We start from the raw sequence: 23,050 nt of genomic DNA, 5'->3' as shown, positions 1-23,050 counted from the left end.
CACGTGACCGGAAACGAAGTGTTATTATCGATCTGGCCGCGGCGCTGACCGGAGGAGGAGGAAACTAGCGGCGACGTCCCGTGTAGTGTAGTACACTGGGCCCCGGCTGCCTGGCCTGCTGCGACCGTCTTCTGGCCTGTGAGGCTCTGTGTGATCATGTAGTAGTATGTACAGTATGTGTTTGTATAGCTGTCTGTGTGGTCAAGTAGTAGGGGCTATATACTGTAACATAAGTGCCATGTATAGCAGTTTTATATATATAAATCTATCAGTGTGAGATTTCAGCTGCTTATGTATGTATTTATATATGTAGTGAGTGTATTACATAATTGTGTGCATAGTGCTACGCTCCCCTTTTCTTGCTGTCACACTTGTTGCTGTACAGATACTGCATAAAGTACTGCAGGCTACACTTTGGTGACCAGATGTGGTGATATAGATTGTAAGCTTGCAGCAGGGCCCTCGTACCTCCAAGTCTGTCTGTTGTTACCCAGTTTGTTCTACTAGCACTATTTACAGTTGTACAGCTCAACGGAATCAGCTACGCTATATAAGAAACAAAATAAATAAATATAGGATGATGTGCTCGCTGATCCTCTTTCTGCCCAATTAAACATGATGATCTGATTGCTCAGTCCTCACACATGTCGTTTGATTTTACACAGGACCGTGTGACTGCACGTTGAGCAGAAAAATGCAGGCTGCTGGCATGTCCTGGTTGTCATGTGAGTGATCTCAGCCAGTGCCATTGAAATGTACTCGCCCCACACCCCTGCCAATGTTCCGGATGCCAGAGGTGTCAAGCAGGTAAGGCAGGGTTTTCAAGATGCAAAGTCTTAGCAGTTACTTTCATTATCATACTTGTAAGATGTATGTCCTATTGCTTGCAGATAGCAGATTTATTATGGAATGTAATTGTTTGCTAAGAAATCTCTAGTTTAAATGTGGTCTAAATCATGTGGAAACAGGGAATTAAAAATGGTTTTATGTTAAATAGTTATAGTGACATGTTGGACCCTTATCCATTTGATGTCCCATCTTTTTGCATAGGTAACAATAATCCAGATGATGTCCCATCTGCACAGATATCAAACAGTATACCAGCCGGTATAGCCCTATGTACACACAATTTGCATTATCCTGTGCATGTTTCACTGAGGCATTCAAGAACACTCTGTCTCTTGGATTACGTTATTTAATACAAAGTAGAGATATAATAGATTACACCTCTTTCTAGACATCTGTGTTTAATTGTTATATAAAAGGAGGTGAATCCTGTATCACCCAAATAATCCTCCTTTATTCCCTGCCGTAATCTGAGCTCTGGTTTTATAAATGGTTTGGGTACAGCAGAGCAACGTGCACTGGGGTTGCTTAACCTTTTCTGACCTCACGTGAGCCTTTTAGAGTGGAACTCCTTGTAAGGTCATCTAAAACGTGAACTTTGTTTTTTAATAATGCTGCAGTAAAGAAATGTGTTTTTTTTTTTTTTTTTTTGTATTGGCAGAAAATAACAAAAAAACTATCATCTTCACTGCGGGCTCTTCAGGTCCGTTATGTAACCACTGATGATGTCATCACCAGCGATGACAATGATGCGAATGGATTGTGTGTTGCGCTTGAGGCTATCTTTATACATGGACTAAAAGCAAAGTTCATTAAAACTCAGACTGAGAGACGGAGGAATAAAGGGCGCCATGTTCCGTTACCGCAGCCAGCCTACTGGCCTCTGCTAAAAGCCATCACTCACCGGTCAGTCTATACAGGAAATGGTATATGTGTGTAAAGTCACTAACCACATGCATGCTTGTCATGCTGAAATGTTAGCAAAGCTAGAACTTATGCAGTCCTGCTCAAATATCTTGCATCTTGGTAGAACAATACGTTTAGATTTAGACCTTCTCTTAATTTACTCTAAAATATTATCAGGTTTTTTTTTCCAGGAAGTACAGTTATGTATAGTAATTTGCTCTTATTGCACAGCAGAGATAAACCCCTTAGGGCAGTGATTTTCAACCTTTTTACCTTGCAGCACACTAAATTAGATTTTGAAATTGCCAAGGCACACCATGAGATCCCCACAGGGCAAAACACATTGGCCCCCACAGGAAAAAAAAACAAACCTATTGCCCCCCATATAAAAAAAAAAAAATCACACTGGTCCCCACAGGTAACAAAAATTAAATACATTGGCCCTTTACATGAAAAGAAAAGACCAGTAAATAACAGTTGAACTGGTGGTGGCTGTAAACTGGTTTGGGCATCTCTAGATCTGGGGGCACACTTGAGAATATCTTGAGAACAGCTCAAGGCACACTAGTGTGCCACGGCACGGTTGAAAAACACTGCCTTAGGGATAGGGTGAAATGGTTAGATATTTGTATTGGTCAAGGGGCCTGATTTGAACTTGTATGCTAATGCATTGACAATCGTGAATTTGAATGCATCTAATATGGATTATTATGATAGTACTCTAGCCGCCTGAAAATGTATTCTGATCACTTCACAAATCCAAGCAACGGTACTCTTTACCTAGCACGGCGCCCACGATCTTGATCGTGGGCATCGTGAGGTAAAAAATCGCGCCGGTCGCGTCGTATGCGGGCTAAAGATGCCCGGACGCGACGCGACCGACGCGATGTCCACGATTTCCCCATTGAAAACCATGTTAAACATGGACATCGCGTCGGTCGCGGCCGGCCATAAATGTGCACACGATGGCCGCGACGCGATCCCCACGATTTGCCATAGGAATCAATGTTAAAAGGCCCGATGGACCCGATTTTCATGTTAAATGGCTCAATGGACCCGATTTTACCATAGGAAACAATGTTAAATGGGCCTTAGAGCCCAAATAGTTACCCTGAACTCTGAAATGGCCCCCCCCAATTGTTTACGCCACCCCACGATCAACGTCAACCCGAAGCGTGGCGAGCGCAGCGAGCCCGCGAGGGGCGGCGGTACGCGTCCTCCGACCTTTTCATACCCCCACTATCCACGTCGGCGTGGAGTTGAGAATAGAATAGTGTGGCGAGCGCAGCGAGCCACCGAGCCCGAAGCGTGGCGAGCGGACGCGGATACCTTCACAGGTAAACGCGTCCCTTCGCGGGCTTCACAGGTGTCCGCGTCGCCATGGACACCTGTGAAGCCCGCGAGGGGACGCGTATAGCTGTGAAGGTATCCGCGTCCCCTCGCGGGGCTCGCTGCGCTCGCCACGCTTCGGGCTCGGCTGCGCTCGCCACACTATACTATTCTCAACTCCACGCCGGCGTGGATAGTGGGGGTATGAAAAGGTCGGAGGACGCGTACCGCCGCCCCTCGCGGGCTCGCTGCGCTCGCCACGCTTCGGGTTGACGTTGATCGTGGGGTGGCGTAAACAATTGGGGGGGCCATTTCAGAGTTCAGGGTAACTATTTGGGCTCTAAGGCCCATTTAACATTGTTTCCTATGGTAAAATCGGGTCCATTGAGGCATTTAACAGTAAAATCGTGTCCATCGGGCCTTTTAACATTGATTCCTATGGCAAATCGGGAGCATCGCGTCGTGGGCATCGCGGGTACATTTATGGCCGGCCACGACGCGACCGACGCGATTTCCATGTTTAACATGGGTTTCAATGGGAAATCGCGGGCATCGCGTCGGTCGCGTCGCGGCCAGACATAAATGTACCCGCGATGGGCGCCGTGCTAGGTAAAGAGTACCCAAGCAACTGCATCCAGATACGCAGCTGTGGTTGCACATCCCTCTATAATCCACTCCCCAAGTATCTTATGGTCGTGCATGATGGCCGTGGGAACTGAGACCTTAGCACAGTGTTTTATGCTTACAGGATATTGCTTGTAGGCTGAGACCGGCTTTAAAAACACAGCTTCTTCTCCTACCTCCCCATATAGTCCCAAACTGGTAATCAATTTCAAACACTTTCTCACTGAGAGCGATGTCACAAAGATAACGATGCATGCGTATTGTGACTGTCGTATGCGCAGTCAGCTAATAATCTCTCAGCTGCAGAAATACTGCCATTATGTACATCTCTTAATCAGCCCCATAATGCACATACGAGTGTGGCCGTGCTGATCTTACCAACAAACAGGTCCCACGAGCGGCTGCATCATGTCTTCTACAAGCTGCAGCATACTGCGCCCCATTTGCAGAAGCGCATGCACCATGTGACCCACTTAATTGCAGTTGAATGCGCAGTGCACTCGCACAGCCAGCGTGCACTCTACTTATAGCAGACGAGTTATTTGCCACATTTATTATTTCCACTTAAAATCCCTTTTCTTATACTGGTGAGTTTCCTGACTATGCATTTGTGAGTTACTTAGACTTTGTGCTGTCTGATGGCTGTGCCCACTCTTTTCACTGAATTAACCTCTGTAGTGGTGTACCTCCTTTGTCAGTACTTGTCTGATGGTTGTGCCCACACGCTGTTCATTAGTATTTATACTGGCCTGGTTCTATCTGTTGCAGGAATGTCATCACACAGCTAGAAAGTGTAAGTTACATTAACACGGATGTGGGCCGCTGCCGTTCCTGGTTACGCCAAGCTCTTAACGAGTGCCTGATGGAATGTTACTTCATTACGCTACAGAGAGAAAAGTCTCGGCTTCTGGAATATTACCAGCCATTTGCCTTGATGCTGGATGCAGAGGACTGTGATGTTGTGCTCAGCTACTTGCAAGGTCTGTCATCCCTGACTTTCTCGCTGTCCTACAAGTCTTCCATTCTAAATGAGTGGACAGTCTCCCCACTGTCCTTATCAGGACTGTGGCTGGATGATACAGACCATGTTATACAATACGATCCTTGCAGGAGGAAGTCCCTGGATTCTGTGTCTCAGTCATCTGGCTCTGATGACACAAACAATTCGAACTTTAGTGACACCAAAAGGAAGAATGAGGAGTCTTCCCTTAGCCTGGACATCAGCAGTTCATCATCGCAGCTTTCCTCCAGCCCTGGCTCTGATGAACACCCCCAGAATAGGGGGTCAGCAGTCCCAATCTTACCAGAGAGTTCTATGTTCTCCTCACCGGTTACAGACATGGCTACCACTGTGGAATTCACTAAACATAATGCAGGGTAAGCATGTTTGTGAGCGTACTTATGTATGTGCTATTTCTTTGTCTTCTAACTGCTCTGGGATGGGTAATAATTTGATGTTTCATCTGTAACATCGGATTTATGGTTCCAATGTTCGATGTTTAACCCTGCAATTTTGAGGAACCCAATGTATCATCAACATCGCTAGCTTTCTCCCCCAAAGTTTTTCTCAATTTTCCAATTTTGTTTACTTTTTGTGTCATTGTTTTGTGCTGTCCCTGCTTTGGGCTGCCAGCTCACTATCTCCTTGTTTTATAGTCATTGACAACTTAAAAAACAGATACAAAACAGTAACACACACTGTCACTGACTGGGCTTCTGTGAGTGCTGCTGCTGGGGGTGGTGGCTGACAGAGTGAAAGACAGTCTGCTCAGCCAATCAGCAGCAGCACACAGGACAGCCCGACCCCTGCCTCACTGCCACTGTTGCTGTTAATGAGTCACTGGTTGCTATGCTGGCAGGCTCTGCAACTATATGTAGCTAAGCAGTGACTGACATATTGTGTCATGCACTCACTGCATGTGAACTGCATGACAAACAGAGGCCAGCGGTGCCTATAAGTCTGGAGTGACATTATTGGTGAGAAGCTGAAAGGGAGAGGAATGACTTGAGAGTTGACATACTACAGAGTGTGGATAAAGGCCCTTATTCTGGTTGACTCACAAGGTTGCGACTCCAGCAAGGGCTGAATTTATATAACAAATGTAAGCGACGCTGGTATTTTTAATGGATATTTTGTGCATCTCTCTTGAGATGTTGGCACTCAAAGGGTTAAGGAAGACAATCCCACTTATTTTCTCTCAATCCCAGGATTCGGGATGGGAAAAAAAAATCTTAATTTTGGGATTGAGCCTTCAGCAATTGAAGGGAGACAATGGCAGTTTGTAACTCAGTCACCAGCCGGCCATCCACAGCTCACCACACACACACACACACAGTACGTGAGGGCACAGCTGTTTAAGGGGAGTGCTGTAGTGGGGCCATGCCATAGGAGGTGTGGGAGCAGGCAGTGTCTGAGCCAAGTATAGTACTCAGTGCTGCCGGGGCAAAAAAAAAAAAATATGCTTGTATGTGTCCATGCTGTGTGTGCATTATAAGGATATGCACTGCAGGCTCAGAATGCATTTGCATCCAATTATTCCATTATAGACAGTATAAAACAACTAAAAAAATATAGTAAGAGTAAACTATGATCAATAAAATCATCTGTTTTGTCAGTTTATGGGGCTTAGTTTGGTAACTGACTCAAATCGCGGGTGATCAGCTGCAGTTTTGTAGGCTATAGTCGAAACACCGATCAGTACATCTCTGTATACTGTGGTCATTGCATGGTTAACGCGCCCTCTCTTTAGACCTGAGGAGGGTGTCGGAGGACAACCTGTTTAGAGACCAGTGTCACTGCTCCATGTGCAGGGTCAGCTGTTCCCAGTCAGTGTAGTAGGATTTATGGCTGTCTTACTAGAGCTCCTGTGACCTGGGCCTTCAGTATTCTTAATTCCCCAGCCTCGATGGAAGAAAGTTTCTCTGGATTAAAATTAATATACCACACTATAGATATTCTATTTCTATTTGCTGTAAATATCCAATACAAGCTTGTAGGTTTGGGAAACAAAGAAAAAATATACTGACAGTCCAACCATGGATTGGTATGGGTCATTGGGTTGACACATTATGTCGACATGCATTGGGTAGACCACAGAATGTCAACATGGCTTAGGTAAACACTTGAAATAGGTCGACATAGCTAAGGTTGACAGGGTTGGAAGGTTGACAAAAGCATTAGGTCAACAGTAGAAAAGTTGACATGTTTTTCACATTTTTTGGCCCAAATGTCGACATGGACACCAACAAAGTGTACCACTGAGCTCACCATGCTTTGGGCACAGAAGTCTGGGCAGGGGGGGGGGGGGGTCTGAGACCTAATGGTGGTGGTTTAGATCTAAAAGCGCTGAGGAAATCAAGGCTAACCCTGAAAATGAAAACCAGTCAGCCTTAAATCCATTGTGGGGAAAATATTAGAAGGAATATTAAGAGATAGTATTCAAAACAGGAGAAGGTAATAAGTAAAGGGGTGTACACACGGAGCAAATTTGTGCTATTTTCTAAGCAATCTCACTAGATTGCTTAGAAAGTAAGCACAGATCTCTCTGTGTGTATGCTCTGAGAGATTAAATATCTCTTGCTAACTAAATCAGTGCATGCAGTCACAATCTAGTCAGATTGCTTAGCAAATGACTGCAAATCTCTCTATGTGTACAGAATGAGAGATACTGATCGCAATCTCTCATTCTGAACCATTACCCGGCCTTTTTTTTGCTTAAGCAAAATTGCTTAGCAAAAATCTCTGCGTGTGTATGTGCTCCCCATGGGAGATCTTGACACCAGCAAAATTGCTTAGCAAAATTGCTTCGCACAGATCTCTACGTGTGTATGCCCCTTTAGGCTCAGCATTGGTTCGTCAAAAATGGGTCCTGTTAGATTACTTTAATTCTATGAGGAAGTCAGTAGGGGGCTGGACTTAAGGAAATCTGTTGATGTAAGACTTCTTGATTTCGGTAAAGCTTTTGACACAGTGCTTTATAAAAGATTATTAATAAAACTAGGTCATTTAGGGTTAGGAGATAAAATTTGTAATTGGATTAAGAACTGGTTGCACAATCGGGGACAGAGAGTGGCGGTAAATAGCCTACATGCCAGCTGGTGTAAGGTCCGAAGTGGAGTCCCGCAAGGTTCATTATTGGGACCCACCTTGTTTATTATATTCATTAATGATATAGGAAGTGACATAGTATAATTGCAATATTTGCGGACAACACAAAATTCAGTAAGGAAATTAACTCGGAGCATGTGGATACACTACAAAGTGCCTAAATTAAACTGGGCTGAAAGATGGAAAATGCAGTTTAACGTTGATAAATGTAAAGTAATTCATTGGCCCAAATTCAATGCAGCCAGCAAGGGTGTTAAATGGTGGGGATCGCAGAAAACAAGCGATCCTCGCTGTTTCACCCCCGCGCCGCCCGCTCACCCTATTCAACATTCTGGGGGAATCATCACTGTCAGAGGATGGTGAGGATCCCCCCAAACAGCATGGCTGGCGGCTAATGCAGGGAGCCCCGCTGGCTTAGCAGCCGCATATGCCGATTCCCCCTCGTTCCACCTTAAAAAGGACATAAATGAATTGGAACAGGTACAGAGAAGGGCGACTAAGCTAGTAAAAGGTCTCACTAGAATACAAAGATAGGTTAACCAGGCGGAATATGTTTTCACTGGAGAAACAGAGGTTGAGAGGTGATAGGATTAGTATGTTCAAATACAGGATTGGGAATCATATGGAACTGTGAGATGAATTGTTCACTAACAGGCCTATACCTAGGACACGCGGGCATGTACTGAGACTCGAGGAAAGGAAATTCCGTAATGAATTAAGAAGAGGATTCTTCACCATTAGAGCAGTAAAATTCTGGAACTCATTGCCGGTGGGGGTGGTTACAGCAACTACTGTTAATGAATGTGAATCAAAACTGGATAAATAGATATAACTTTCTCAAGTCAGTAGTTCCTAGTCAAATAGGTTGAACTCTGTGGACAAATGTCTTTTTTTCAACCTTAATTACTATGAGAACATTGGGCCTTATTCTAGTTCACTCTTAGAGGCAAATTCCTTCTCAGATGGACAAAACCATGTGCACTGCAGGGGGGAAGATGTAACAGGTGCAGAGAGAATTAGATTTGGGTGAGTTATTTTGTTTCAGTGCAGCGAAAATACTGACTGCTTTATTTTTACACTGCAATATAGAGCTCACTTTGAAGAAAAAACCCACCCAAATCTAACTCTCTCTGAACATGTTACATCTGCCCCACCTGCAGTGCACATGGTTTTGTCCATCTAAGAAGGAATTTGCCAGAAGGAGTGATCCAACCTTATTTTAAACGTATTTATTGTGCCTGCCGACACCACCTATCCAGGAAGAGAGTTCCATAGTTTGGCTGCCTTGATAGTTTAAACCCCCCCTCTTTTAATTTATTTTTCTATCATTCGTGATGTTCTGGGACTCTGGACAAGTTTAGAGTCACAGTGCTATAGTTTGCATACAGCAAGTTACTCATGTAGGATCCCTCTCTTTTACAGAAACTTGGATGTTGGAGTTTCTCCTCCTTCTAGCAATTCACTTCCCCACACACCCATCATGGAAGACCTGAAATCTTATATAAAGTGCGTTGAATTAACAGAGACACTTCCAGCAGATCCGTCTGATCAGGCACCTGTTTCAGCTCCCAGTGAACCAGTCTCTATCCTGAACTGTGCCCCTGACACAGTAACCACGCAGATATCTCTAGTGCACAGCACTTCTCACAGTGAAACAGCACATACCCCAGATGCCTGCCCTGGTGCTGAGCTTTCAGTAAGTACCTGGTGTAATGTAAGTCTCCAGAATGGAAAAATAATACATCTTGTTCCACAGTTCACACTTTCATATATGATTGGGATCATGGTGTACATTTTCTAGTTTACCCTATATATTTGGATAAATGGTACTTCCTCCTCTGCATGTTTGGGGAAATGTTCCCAATGCAGTATTGTTACTGTAGCCTTACACTGGTAGCTTGAAGCCAGTTGGTTGTATGGTTTTAAATTATGTATAGATGGGTAATATACCGTGCCACCCAATTAATGCTGTCATTGCTGTGTATGCAGCACAGTTCAGTTGCATTTTGTTACTATATAAATTAAGAGGGGGTAGACAAGTGAACCGGTTTCCTAATGCTTACAATTGGAAGAAACTGTAGGTATCGATTCTTTGGCTAATCTCCAACTGGCATATCATCCTTATGAAATCTGAGTTTCCAGTCATATGTGTATATACTACATAAGTTATAACTGTCACACATCCTGTTTCCATGGATGTTTGGTATGCATAGGGAAATGGTTTTCTTTACAATTCTTCAGAAAAGCAGAAGTTGGATCTCTGAAGATGATTTCCATAGACCGGATTCCAACATCCCTGCAGATCAGGTCCAACCGGTACAGCTCGCACCATCTCTGCCATCTGAATTGGCTACTGTCCAATCCCAACCACCGAAGCAGCCTGCCAAAGTTGTCCATCGGCGGCAGATAGGTATTTGAATTCATATTTTGTATGTTTGTTTTGATTGGTATAAAAGTACTTTTTGCTGATCATTCTATTTCCCCCAGGACTGTCTAATCCGTTCCGAGGCCTGCTGATGCTAGGGACTCTGGAACGTAAGCACACTTTAGGATTGTACAAGCCTTACTACTGTGAGCTGACCCCATATGAGTTCCGCTTGCAGTTGGAAGGGGACGAGCAGAACGGTGCTGAAAGTTGCTCTTTGCTGCGCTGCGAGTCCGTGGGTCCTGCTCACAGCGATGGCCGCTTTGAACTTCAGTTTCCTGGCAAAAGGTTATATCTGAGGGCACCATCTGGAGATGAGGCTCAGGATTGGGTAGACCGAATACAGGAAGCTGTACAGAAGTTTCGAATGCAGAATGATGAATCATGGGAAGTTCTACATTTTCCAGATTCTCCAAAATTGCATGGGGAAAAGAACAATTTGGCACAATGTAAAGAGCCCACCAGCCCCAATGGAAGCACATATGTCTGTCAGGTTTTTGATTGGGTGTCTGATATGCAATTGGAGCCAGATGCTTTAAAGGAGTCTATTCTGTATATGAAGAGTCACAAAAAGTGGACAAGATTCATTTTCTCTTTATCAGAACGAGCACTGAAATGTTTTCTACTCAAAAACTCTGAAAAAGCCCTCTACAACACTTACAGTGCCGAACTGGTGAAAGACATTCTGCCAGATTCCAGTCTTGGCAGTCCTTCTTGTTTCCGGCTCGTGACCACTAAAGGCTCCTTGCAATTACAAGCAGAGAACACAGATGAAGCAAAGGCTTGGAGAGAACTTGTGCGTGCCGCATACTTGGAATCGGAGGATTCTGCGCTATTTCCGATGGTTGGAGACTTCCAGATAAAATCACATGTCAAGGAACATCTGCTCTTTAAATACCTTCTTTATATTCCAACAGAACATGGACTGGACATGCAGAATGTAAAGTGTGCAGGTCAGTGGTAGTTTTGTGTGCTTAGACATTGCTGCTCTGTGGCTGTATATGTTATATTCAATATATATAAATATATATTTATATTTAATAAATACTTTTGGAAATCATGACATATTTAGACATTTATTATGATAAAAACCCATATAATGTATAAAATACATAAACACATTTGCTCCTTGAGTTTGGAGTAATTATCTTTGTATCTACAGTTGTTTGTAATCACAGATGAAGTAGAATCCAACAGGTGTCATCTCTCAGGGACTTCATCAGGGGTTAAAACCTACAGATGTAGGATACATTATTAAAATAAATACCACATAGTATCCTAATGACAGGAAAAAAGAAACGAAGATCAGGTGAAGGAAACCAAGGGAAAAAAAAAAGTGTGCATAGTTCAACAGTGAACAATAAATGCCACTCATATAAGTTGATGGTGGTACATACCTTTAATACAGGCCTTGATTACTTATGCCTCAGTGAATAGTAATAGGTTGAGATTATACACAGGTTATAGTGTTCATTCTAGCACCCGCCATCTTTGAAAACCCAGCCTGGGATGTCGCTGTCTGCTGTGGGGTTTCTAGCACAAGTCTGGTTTGCATATCAGTGCTGATATACAGACCACACTCTGCTAGAAGTACTGCAGCAGATGGCGACACCCCAGGCAGGGAAGAGGAACTGCTGGGTTTTCAAAGATGGCGGGTGCTAGAATGAACCTAGTGTTACACCCCATCTGGAAAGGAATCATTTTAAAATGTATATTTCTAATAAACTTAGTAAAAATAACCTCAGAAAAAAGAACAATCACTGCATATATATAATGTAATGTGGGTCCATAGACACAATGGGTACCTGCAGCGGTTTAATATGTAGTCGGATATTTAGGTACTTGTGTATTTTGGCGGCGCCCGATTTGTGCATCGTACGATAATCATATCGCATCGCATGCCATGTACCCGATGGCATGCGATACGATTTTGACCCCCTATACGATGAAAAATCGTATAAGCACCCTAAAGGGTGCTTTTGAGCACCCTAATGGGTGCTTACAGTGTTAAATGCACCCCCACGCCACCCCTCCACTATAAACGTGAACCCGAAGCGTGGCGAGCCCGCGAGGGGCGGCGGTACGCGTCCTACGACCTTTTCATACCCCCACTATCCAGGTCGGCGTGGAGTTGAGAATAGATTAGTGTGGCGAGCGCAGCGAGGGGACGCGGATACCTTCACAGGTAAACGCGTCCCTTCGCGGGCTTCACAGGTATCCGCGGGGCTCGCCACGCTTCGGGCTCGCTGCGCTCGCCACACTAATCTATTCTCAACTCCACGCCGACGTGGATAGTGGGGGTATGAAAAGGTCGTAGGACGCGTACCGCCGCCCCTCGCAGGCTCGCTGCGCTCGCCATGCTTCGGGTTCACGTTTATAGTGGGGGGGTGGCGTGGGGGTGCATTTAACATTGTAAGCACCCATTAGGGTGCTTAACATTGTATAAGCACCCATTAGGGTGCTTATACAATGTTTAATCGCATCGCATCGTATGGCATTGTATGCCATGTACAATGGCATACAATTTGAAAATTGTATGCCATCGTACACTAACCACCGAAATCGCATCGCATACCATCGCATGCGTTATGGTATGCGATGCGATGGGCGCCGCCAAAATACACAAGTACCGATATTTATCTGTAGCAGATTATTTATGATCCATCGAGTGCCTGATTACCCAGTTGTCAAGTTTTGTATATGTTTTTTATGCATCTTTTCATTTCAGGCTGCCACCAACAGCTTGGGTTCCAGTTTGGCAAAGCAAAGGTCTGTTCATACTCTGGGCTGTATTATTGTGGCCTCTGTCACCAGGAGGAAATCTCCATCATTCCGTCAAGAATAGTGCATAACTGGGATCTGACGGAACGAGTGGTGAGTACATGATGATCCCCGGTGATCTGTTAACGTCTTCAGCTTGAACGTATAAAGTATATGCCACCTTTGGCAGACATACTTAGGGAAGCCCCATACACATTAGACGATAAGCTCAATGAACGATATCGTTAACGATATTATCGGTACTCCCGGACGATCGATATACAGTAGCGCATACACACTGAATGGTACCAGTCTAGGACAACCCCACATCAGGTTAAATGTTATCACCTCTTCCACACGTATCTATGAGAACTCTGCTAGTGAGTACCTCAGTTGGAATTCGTTCCCAGTCTGGTCCACAACATGTTATCTGGAGGCTCTCTCTATGTTTATGTGGGCAGGAGGGTACCCACCTTCACATATTTTGAGACATTTCAAATATATCCTCACTGAAGAAATAGATTTCATTTTAATGCTGGGTACACACCAGAACGATTTGGCCTCAATTCCCCCCCAATTTCAATACAGTCTCGACCGATTGTATGTAAATTGGGCATGTTTTAGATCCGATGTGCTTTCCCGCTGGTCGTTTTGCAGATCCTACCTGCTGCAGGAAGGTCAGGATTTGAAAACGACCCCTTCAACTGGGTGCAGCTCGTATGCTCCAGCACATCGTGTGACCATCGTATGGTCGTCTCACGATCATGATCATTCTGGGGTGTAGCCTACATAAGTCACCCAAAACATACATGCATAACTCATGGGTCCATCTAACACTATCCTCCCCCCAACATATCCATGACACCCCAAACATACTGTCCACTTCATTTGGGCAATTTTTAACACAGTCATCCTATAAAAAGTCCAATCCCTAGGCTGCGACCCCTGCTATGGAGTACATTAAATATTGAGGCGCTGCTTCCTCGTTATGTCATTGCACCCATGAATGTTTATATGATTAGTGTCCTGATTACTCTTGTATTTGATTTCTTATGGAATTTATTGTTTGTACACTTCTCCCCCACCCTCTTGTTTATGAAATAAGCGGTCAACCTGCGTACCTTCGTATGAACTCTTTTACTTTTCTATTCTGTTCTCTCTGCAGGTGTCAAGACAAGCTTTAAACTTCCTGCAAATGGTGCAAACCGAGCCAATATTTAACGTGAAGCGGTTGAACGAGAGTCTCTATCGGCACACGCAGACCATGTATGAGATTAGCCATAAACGGGAAAAGCTGCGGCTGCTGGGTGAATATCTGATGACCTGTCGCAGCGGAGCGCTTCGGGAGATGATCACAATGTAAGTTTGGAATGATAAAGCGCTGGAGGTGATTGTGTTAAAGATCTTATGATAAGCTGCCATAGTACTTTGCAGCTGTAGACAGGATGAAAACATGGCATGCATAAACAGGCTCATACAACATACACAAAATAATAGCAGATGTGAAAATAAAGGTAGGGATTGGCCCTGCTCCTGGTAAGAGAATAGGTCCATTTTCATAGCGCATGGGTGAGAGTCCGGGTGTGGTAGGTTCATCAGTGAGTGGTAAGAAGTAGAGATGATTGGGTTTGGTTTTGCTTGGATTTTATCGCCAAATCGCAATTTAGTATTTTTCCGATTGGATATCGTCTGTCACATGTTTTGGATAGCCAATAAAATCCCAAATGCATCCAAATAAAACCGGTCACCTCTAGTAACAAGACAGAGGCAGGAATGAGGGCATTTGGGAGAATATTTGATGACATGTCTCCTTGAAGCTCTGTTATGTAATTGAGTAACACACTCCTGATACCGTGACGCCTGATCGGTGACTGTCTGCCCAGTAATATCACGCAGAGGCAGGAAATTATTCAGTATTTATAGCAAAAGAGAAGTGAGAGGACATTACAAGAGGTTGGCTTGTAACGTCCATCGCTTTCAGCACAAATTTACACCAATCCGATATCGTGTTCCTATATGGGATTTCACGTTTCACCATCTTGCAACGGGTGTGGTACAGTACACCGACAGTCGAGATCCTCACAGTCATTAGCCCGATGTCAGGAACCAGACTGCCCGGACTCAGACAGTGGGGGGATCACAACGAAGCACCTTACGGCCTCGCTGCACTCGCCACGCTGTTCTATTTTCACTCTATGGGGGTCGTGGACCCCCACGAGGGAGAATAGCCGGTGGCCGCCAGGATCACGGGTGTCGGGGTTTCAATGGTCGGAATCCCGACTGTCAGTCATCTGGCACCCCTTGCAACAGTATTTGCAAATTCCAATACATTTAAAGTCAGAACCTCTAAATTAAAAGCCCAAATAACTATTGTGACTCTATTGTTATTATTCAGCCCTTTATATTGTATATGGAGAAAAATCCTCTTATTATAACTACTGTAAATCTGTTCCCTCTGAATTGTTCTTTAGCTGCCTTCCTGTGCATGTTGGGCTGTGCCATTTATTTCATGTGAGCACACATGCTGTTCCACACTGATAACAATAGGGTTGTACATGTAATAACTGCTGTGAAAGATCATTTGTCACCTCTGTGAGTTGTCATCAAATACTTAAGCATATGGAATTATGGACTCTTTCTGTGAACTATAAAGATATAAGTAGTTCCACAGACATTTATAAGCAACAGGCTGTAGACTGAAATTCATGATGACTACTCACATCTTTGTTTTTTGGCAAGGGAGCAGTATTCGGTATTATCACAGCGCCCAAGTTTCTTACGTACGGGACCGTAGGAATATCGCATCGGCCATTTTAAGGGCCGTGCGATGCGATTTTCCTATGTAATTTATTCACTGCTCTTTTTTTTACCCCAGGCGGAGCCATCGCATCACAAAATCGCATGCGATTTTATAGGGTGCGATGCAATTTACTTTACTATACACTTATATGAGAGGCAATGAGATTTAGGCTCCCCCCACTATCCATGCCACCCCGAAGCATGGCGTGCGGCGTCGGAACGCGCCATCTCAACCTTTTCATACCCCCACTATCCACGTCGGCCTGAAGTTGACGCATTGGAGTATCGCATTGGTGTATCGCATTGCATCGCACCTCCCGCAAAATCGCATGCGATTGTATATGTAGATTGTAGGTTAGCTACCATTGAGGTAGGGAACCCATTTCCCTACCTCAATGGTAGCTAACCTACAATCTACATATGCCACTTTACCATCCACCCTGCATTTTCCTGATTATTGGGCCACCATCTAGGACAGGGGTCTTCAACCCGTGGCCCGCCGAGTTGTTTTTACTGGCCCGCCAGTTACTGCCGTTTAAAATTTTTTAAAAATGCTGTTAAAAAAAAACCTTCCGCGCTAGTCCCTTAGCAGTGGGACGCGGCGGAGGTGGATGTGCTGGCTGGGGCGGGCGGGACTGTGTGTAGACATGCCCATTGTGTATTTCCTGACACCGGCGCCGCACACCCGTCCTGCCCGTGCCCTTTCAGAGAAGACAGCTGGGAGTGACAACCGCCGCCAGCCTCTGACGCCGCGCACCCTGCCACCAGCTTCACCAGCACACCCGTCCCTGCCTGCTCCTTTCAAGTGAAGACAGCCGCCGTTGCCAGCAGCAGCCCTCTGCCAGGGACACTAAGATTAAGGCAGGTATCTTAGGGAAGTGTGAAGCCGGCTCGCTAACGCGGTGCTGACTAGGGGGGTGGGCTCTCTGCAATGTTTCCTTTGCTGACTATGGGGGGGGGGGGAGGTGAGCTGGCTGCCTTTTGCAATGTTGTGCTGGACATGGGGTGGAGGGCTGGCTGTTCTGAAATGTGGTGCTGACTATGGGGGAGGTGAGGCTGGCAGTGCAATGTGGCCCTGTGTATGGGGAGGGTGCTGACTATGGGGGAGGGGGGGCTGGCAGTGCAATCTGGTGCTGACTAAGGGAGGGCTGGCATGCTGTCCAATGTGCCGACTATGGAGGGCAATACTAGGGCATTTTGTGAGGGACACTACTGGTGGCATTTTATGAGGGACACTACTGGTGGCATTTTATGAGGGACACTACTGGTGGCATTTTATGAGGGACACTACTGGTGGCATTTTATGAGGGACACTACTGGTGGCATTTTATGAGGGACACTACTGGTGGCATTTTATGAGGGACACTACTGGTGGCATTTTATGAGGGACACTACTGGTTTCATTTTATGAGAGACACTATTGGTGGCATTTTATGAGGGACACTACTGGTGGCATTTTATGAGGGACACTACTGGTGGCATTTTGTGAGAGGCACTGCTGGGGACATCATATGCATAAGCAGGAGTATTGGGGGCCTTATAGTTCAAGGTGCAATGGGCATCATGGTGTGAGGCATAATGTGCAATGGGCATCATGGTGTGAGGCATAATGTGCAATCGGCATCATGGTGTGTGGCATAATGTGCACAATGGGCATCACGGTGTGTGGCCTAATGTGTAATGGGCATCATGGTGTGTGGCATAATGTGTAATGGGCATCATGGTGTAATGGGCCTTCATGTTTATATGTCACTGTGTGGCCTTTAGACAGCCATCTTAAGCGTGGAAGGACAACAACCATTCCTGCGGTAACCAATGTCTGGTCATGCAGGTTGCAAAAGTGAGGTGTCAGGTAATTGTTTTCCTGCTAGTTCACACTCTTATAATTAGACCACACCCCTTTTTTGGGGTATTTCTTCAATACCAAATTATTTATGGGGGGCTGCATTTTTATTCTGTTCGCACTGGGACCCTAATTGTTTAGAAATAGCCCTGAAGCTGACTATATATTGGGGGCAGGGTTTATGTGTATGGGCAGCTGTGCCAACTATCTATGCGAGGGCTGTGCTGTCTATCTATTAAGAGCTGTGCTAAATACCACAGTAGAGCTTAGTGGCCCTCGGGCTTCGTTGAATTTTTTAATGTGGCCCACACTGCCTTAAAAGTTGAAGACCCCTGATCTAGGACTTTGCACCATTTGAATATTGCACCATTTGAATCCCTACCGAGTTTACAATCTATGTAACAAGCTGAAGTGTTATACTATTCGTCCTGCCTGTTCCCTGTAAGTACAAGATATATTTGTTGTCCTATCCACAAGTAACTTAGGAGACTCTGCAAATGTATTTCAGGGAAGTGTGGCCCAGAGTGCATTAATCTCAATATTAATAGATTTATTTTGTTTTCATAGGCTCGACCAGCGAAATTATCTACTGGAGTGCGCTCACACATACAGTGTAAGAGACCTGAAACAGGTACGGTGTGACTGTTCCACTGGATGTATCGCATTGCTTAAATAAAATAGCTCCATTAACAGAAGTATACACTGAATTGTAAGAATGCGTTATATACTAACGCTCCTCACAACATGATTAGGAAGCAGCTGCTGTATTGTGGGATTCTGCCAGTGGTTCACCAGCAAGTTGTTAGACAGTCATTAGATCGACATGCAGGAAGGTCGACATGGGGGTTTTCACTTTTTTTTTTTACCCAAATATTGACACAGTCGACATGGACACAAGTTAAAGTGCACCGCATCGCCTCGCATGGCTCGCTGCGCTTGCCATGCTTTGGGCACGGTGCCTCGCTATTCTCTGCACCCAATTTTATTCTCCCACCACGCCCTAGTGGATGGTAGGGCAGGAAATACCGCTTGTCGGCTCAGAAAACTGTGAAAAACCCCATGTCGACCTTTTGACTGTCGACCTAAACTCATGTCGACCTAGACGCAGGACGACCAAGACGCAGGACGACCTAATGACTGTCTAACAACTTGCTGGTGACCCAATGACCGTATCACCTGCCAGGACACTAACAAAAACAAGAGGATTAGTTGAAATGGCAATAGGAGTAAACTGGTGTGGTCTGTGTATTACAGCACTCAAGCCCTTTATGCTTCTGTCTCAGTGTTTTGGTGTTTCCTGTTATTACAGATCTCCGATGGCGTGTTTGAGTCTCTCCTGCAATCTGTGCTAGAGTTTGCCAGCAGCCATGTCTTCCAGTGTGATCTCTGCAGCCAGAAAGGCTTTGTCTGTCTGATATGTAAATCTGATGAGATTATTTACCCCTTTCAGTTTGACACCACCACCAGGTGAGACATAATACAACATGCATCAGTGTCTGTCATATTCTGTGGATCAGGTGACTGAGTGCTGTGTATATGCACACAGTGGAATGATCAGTAGTCTACCCAGTAGCATAATCCGTTGTTAATGGGTCTGTTGGAGATCGCAATTATTTATGTGGATTTCCTAAATACTGGCAAAGTTAGTTTTAGTGATTGCTTGCAATTTTAGTTTATGCATGTGTGCATATGTACGTACATATGTATGTTTATATATTTATGACAGGCTATATGAAAACTACTTTCTAGTTAAATATATATTAAAAAGCACTAAATACTATACTAATATGCTATTGCTAGGGCAACGTACAGTATGTGATACCTAGCTTCCCAGTTGATACTGACATCCTAGTAAGAGTTGCTTAATGCTTTGCCATGCCTGCACATGAGTCAGCGTGATGGAATGCACAGGAGATCTCAGGAGCTTTCCTTTTGACTGCTGTAAGAATGCCACTGTAAAAAAAAAGTTCTTTATAAAGTTAAATAAAATAGAATGTGGTTTAAAGGACCAGCACAGGAGCCTGGCTTAAAGAAACAGGGGAGTATGCAATCTGTCGCTGCTATATCCGACGGGGGAAATAGCGGCGGCTCTCTATTCGATGCTGTCTTTGGCAACAGCATTGAAGCGGGATCACGGCAGAACGGGCCCGATTTTAGAAGCTGTCGGGCCCGTTCTGCCGATAACGGCTGTGGATTGTCGCGATCCCAGATGCCGATCGCCAAACCACGGCCGTTTTCGCGGCCACACCCTCTTTGCACTGATTAGCATGCGGGACATTGAATCCCGCCTGTCATTCTGCAGTTGATCAGACCGCAAACGGGCCAGGATCACGGCTGTTGGGAGGGATCGACAGCCGTGATCCTGGATTGCATACCCCATAAGGTTGCAGTTAACCCGAGCAGAGGGGAGGATGCAGTGTTCTCCATACCAGAGAGTAATCCGCTCTAGACGCTGTTAGGAAACTCACTGCATATATTAGCATTTGATTAGGTCAGTCGAGTCTGGAGCTACAGTACTCTGGTTGAGAGGTGCAGAGTCAAATGGATATAATTAGGAGCTTGGGGCTTTGCTACAGGTCACAGTACCCAGGGCACTGGATAAGTTTGGGTAGGACACTTAAGGGTTACTGGAGTTGAATATGAGATAACAGACTAGGACTGTGACCGTACCATAATCCAGGGACACCCAAGTAGATGGGCAGGCGGCAAACATAGTGATGGGTAACAGGCAGCAAAATAATAATCTGACAAATGTAGGTGGACAGGGAGCGTGCAATCACACAAGAGTCAAAGAACAAACTGGTTTGGTAGAAATGGATTAGGCATAAGCAGAACAGGTATCTTTCAGTGAACTAGATGTCTGTTCTTCTCTCTTCTAGATGTGGCGACTGTAAAGCAGTCTTCCATAGACCATGCAAAATAGCCAGCAGGCCATGCCCACGATGTCTCCAGAGGAAGAAGTGCCAGGATCAGCGTGTAAAGATTTGAACAACCGTTCACACACTCTCGCCCATAGTTTGCACAACCCCTTGTTTTGCAATTTGCACACAATCTCCCATATTGGCCATTGACTGAACTATTTCCTGTCATTGAAGAATCTCGGATAATTGTATGTAGTCTATTTATATTTTGTACATATATATCCCACTGACTCACAAAGATGCTTAACTGGATGTAGTGCGTTGTACACAAAGTGTGTACACTGGAATCGCAAAAAGTGTGTGGTTCTCCAGACGGTAAGCTATTAGCTGACTGACATGTCGTGTCTGGTTCTTCAGCAAGATCATATGAAGGGCTTATTTTGGTACTAGCTGCCTGAATCTATCATCTCCCTGTATTTTAACTTCATGTAAATCCTAGTCTTCCATTAATCAAACCAGTCATTGCCAAGAAATAAGTTTCCTCCCAATCACCATTCAAAGTCATTGGCGTGTCTGTTCACAGAGGAAACTTCTCCTTTACACTAGTTTTGGAAATGACACTGATTTTTATTATTATTTTTGCTGCAAAAAAAACATTTCTAAAATCAGGTATTTTTGTACCTAATCATTCAGTGTGTTTACTTGTTTCTACATAGAGCTGGTAATTGTCGTATATTACCTGATCTTGTGCCTTCTGTTCACTAACAATGTTCAGCCTTTGTCCTCCGGGTATCTCTCCACTTCATCAGCAGACACTAGCAGTGCCATCTGTCTCGCAGCAGGAGGCCTAATTTGCTAATGGGCTCGGAGGAGACAAAAAAAAGGAAATGTTGTTCCTGACTATCCTGTGTAAAGCACCAGAGGACGACTTTATGTGTAGGTAGCATGTAGGAACCCAAATTGCTCATACAGCCATGATTATTCATAGAACCCATTGTTTTACTTTTCTGTAAGCTTTGTTACATTATATTTAGCTAAACATGAGTAAGTAGCACAGTCTGTACAGCAAATCGCATCAGTATGCTTCTAATCCAGTGAGCACTATAGAAAAGTATGCACTTCTCACTCTCCATACCAGCAGGCCGCTGATTAGGTGGCTATGATGCTGGTGTTCTAACATGCGTGCCATATAATGAATGTATACATTGGAATATACACAGCGGTTACTGGTAAAGGTAGGTGTGGTACAGATGGAGCTTCTTCCTTGCAGGGGCAGGCGATTCTATCGCCAGCGGCCGGCTCTCGCCAGGAGCACGCGCACACGAGATGCTTGCGCGCGCCACGGAGCTTTCTCCACCGCCTACCACAGTGCCCCTCGCCGCCCCGCTGTACCCCCTATCCCTGCCCATCTCCCTGAAGTGGGAGACGGGCAGGGACCTGCAGCGGCGCCATCCGGAAATTGGGATGCGCGTGCGTGTGAGACGCATTCGCATTCCCAGTCAGATGGGAGTGCCTCTGCGCCGGGGATCGCCAGCGGAGACATGCTGGCGATCCCCAACCAAGGATCAGAGGCGCTCCATCTGTATGACTGGCCTGCAGTCAGAAGGTTGACACGGTCATTGGGCTGCATTTAGTTCGATGCATTTAAAAGGATGACATTGACCATTTTAGCCTAACCCTAAAAATTACTTTTGTTGACATGGTCAATGTCAACCTTTTGGATGTGCCAACTTTTAAGCCCTATCGACATAAATGCATGTACAATGTTGATCTAATTACTCATCATAGTGCTTATTTACCTTCTGATTGTAGGACAAAGTTAATGTAGGGCCCGTCACCCAGATACAATCATGGGAAAGGGTTATATCAGCCACTACTGGCACCATTTTGGCCCTGGGGCTGTAACAGGGTTTTTTTTTCTGTTCGGGGGTTTTTGTTTTTATTACATTTTTGCCTGGGATATGTAGTTCCTTCCTGGTGCCGCATTTATTTATAGATGATCATTTGTAATCGTTTCTCCTGACTGAGCTTTGCCGTAAACTGGGAAATATTTGACTGATGCTGTTCATTCATAAAATAACAATGTAAATCAATGTATGTGCCAAACGTTTACTAATGTTTTCTGTATTCTATTTTAATATACTGTTAATAATTATGTTTGTTTTAGCTCTTGTTCTATTTGTTCTTGCAATAAATGATTTTAAATCTTCGGCTGTGGAAAGATAACATTACAGTGGGGTACGTTGCTTTTGTTTAGGCCTAAGAGTAGGGGGCATGTAGGAGAGTTCTGCATTGTTATTAGCAAGGACCTGCTGGTTTATAAAATGTGGTGTAATTGAGGAGACGTTCATACAGCTGGCACAGAATAACACGTCAAATATCTGTGTTTGTGGGTTTATGTTTTTTGTATGTGATTGTTAATGTAATTTATTGTGGTTCTTGAGGTAGGGCATATAGCGAACTTGCGTGTATACAACTATTCTGTTAGACCAGTGGTCCTCAACCGCGGTCCTCTAGACTCACTAACAGTCCAGGCTAAGGCACAAGTG

The 23,050-nt window shown here is 44.8% G+C and overlaps 1 protein-coding gene across 2 annotated transcripts; it reads left to right on the top strand.

Annotated features, from left to right (window-relative positions):
• PLEKHM1 (pleckstrin homology and RUN domain containing M1) lies at nt 1–22,710 on the top strand. 2 transcript variants are annotated; one of them, XM_083146398.1, is made up of 12 exons: nt 1–138; nt 666–807; nt 1,508–1,752; nt 4,474–5,082; nt 9,236–9,509; nt 10,055–10,223; nt 10,301–11,191; nt 12,967–13,112; nt 14,164–14,357; nt 18,208–18,271; nt 18,950–19,107; nt 20,520–22,710. In XM_083146398.1, the coding sequence occupies exons 2-12, from the start codon at nt 754–756 to the stop codon at nt 20,626–20,628; spliced, it is 2,913 nt and encodes a 970-aa protein (XP_083002524.1). In that variant the 5' UTR covers nt 1–138; nt 666–753; the 3' UTR covers nt 20,629–22,710. The 2 variants fall into 2 exon arrangements, with proteins under 2 accessions (XP_083002524.1, XP_083002525.1); XM_083146399.1 differs by having other exon boundaries at nt 19–164.
• The last annotated feature ends 340 nt before the right edge of the window (nt 22,711–23,050 follow it).

This window comes from Crinia signifera, chromosome 6 (assembly GCF_055691185.1).
Source record: "Crinia signifera chromosome 6, ASM5569118v1, whole genome shotgun sequence".
In the NCBI taxonomy this organism is placed as follows: domain Eukaryota; kingdom Metazoa; phylum Chordata; class Amphibia; order Anura; family Myobatrachidae; genus Crinia; species Crinia signifera.
Note: the sequence above shows the minus strand (reverse complement) of the source record. Positions and strands in the feature narration are given on the sequence as shown.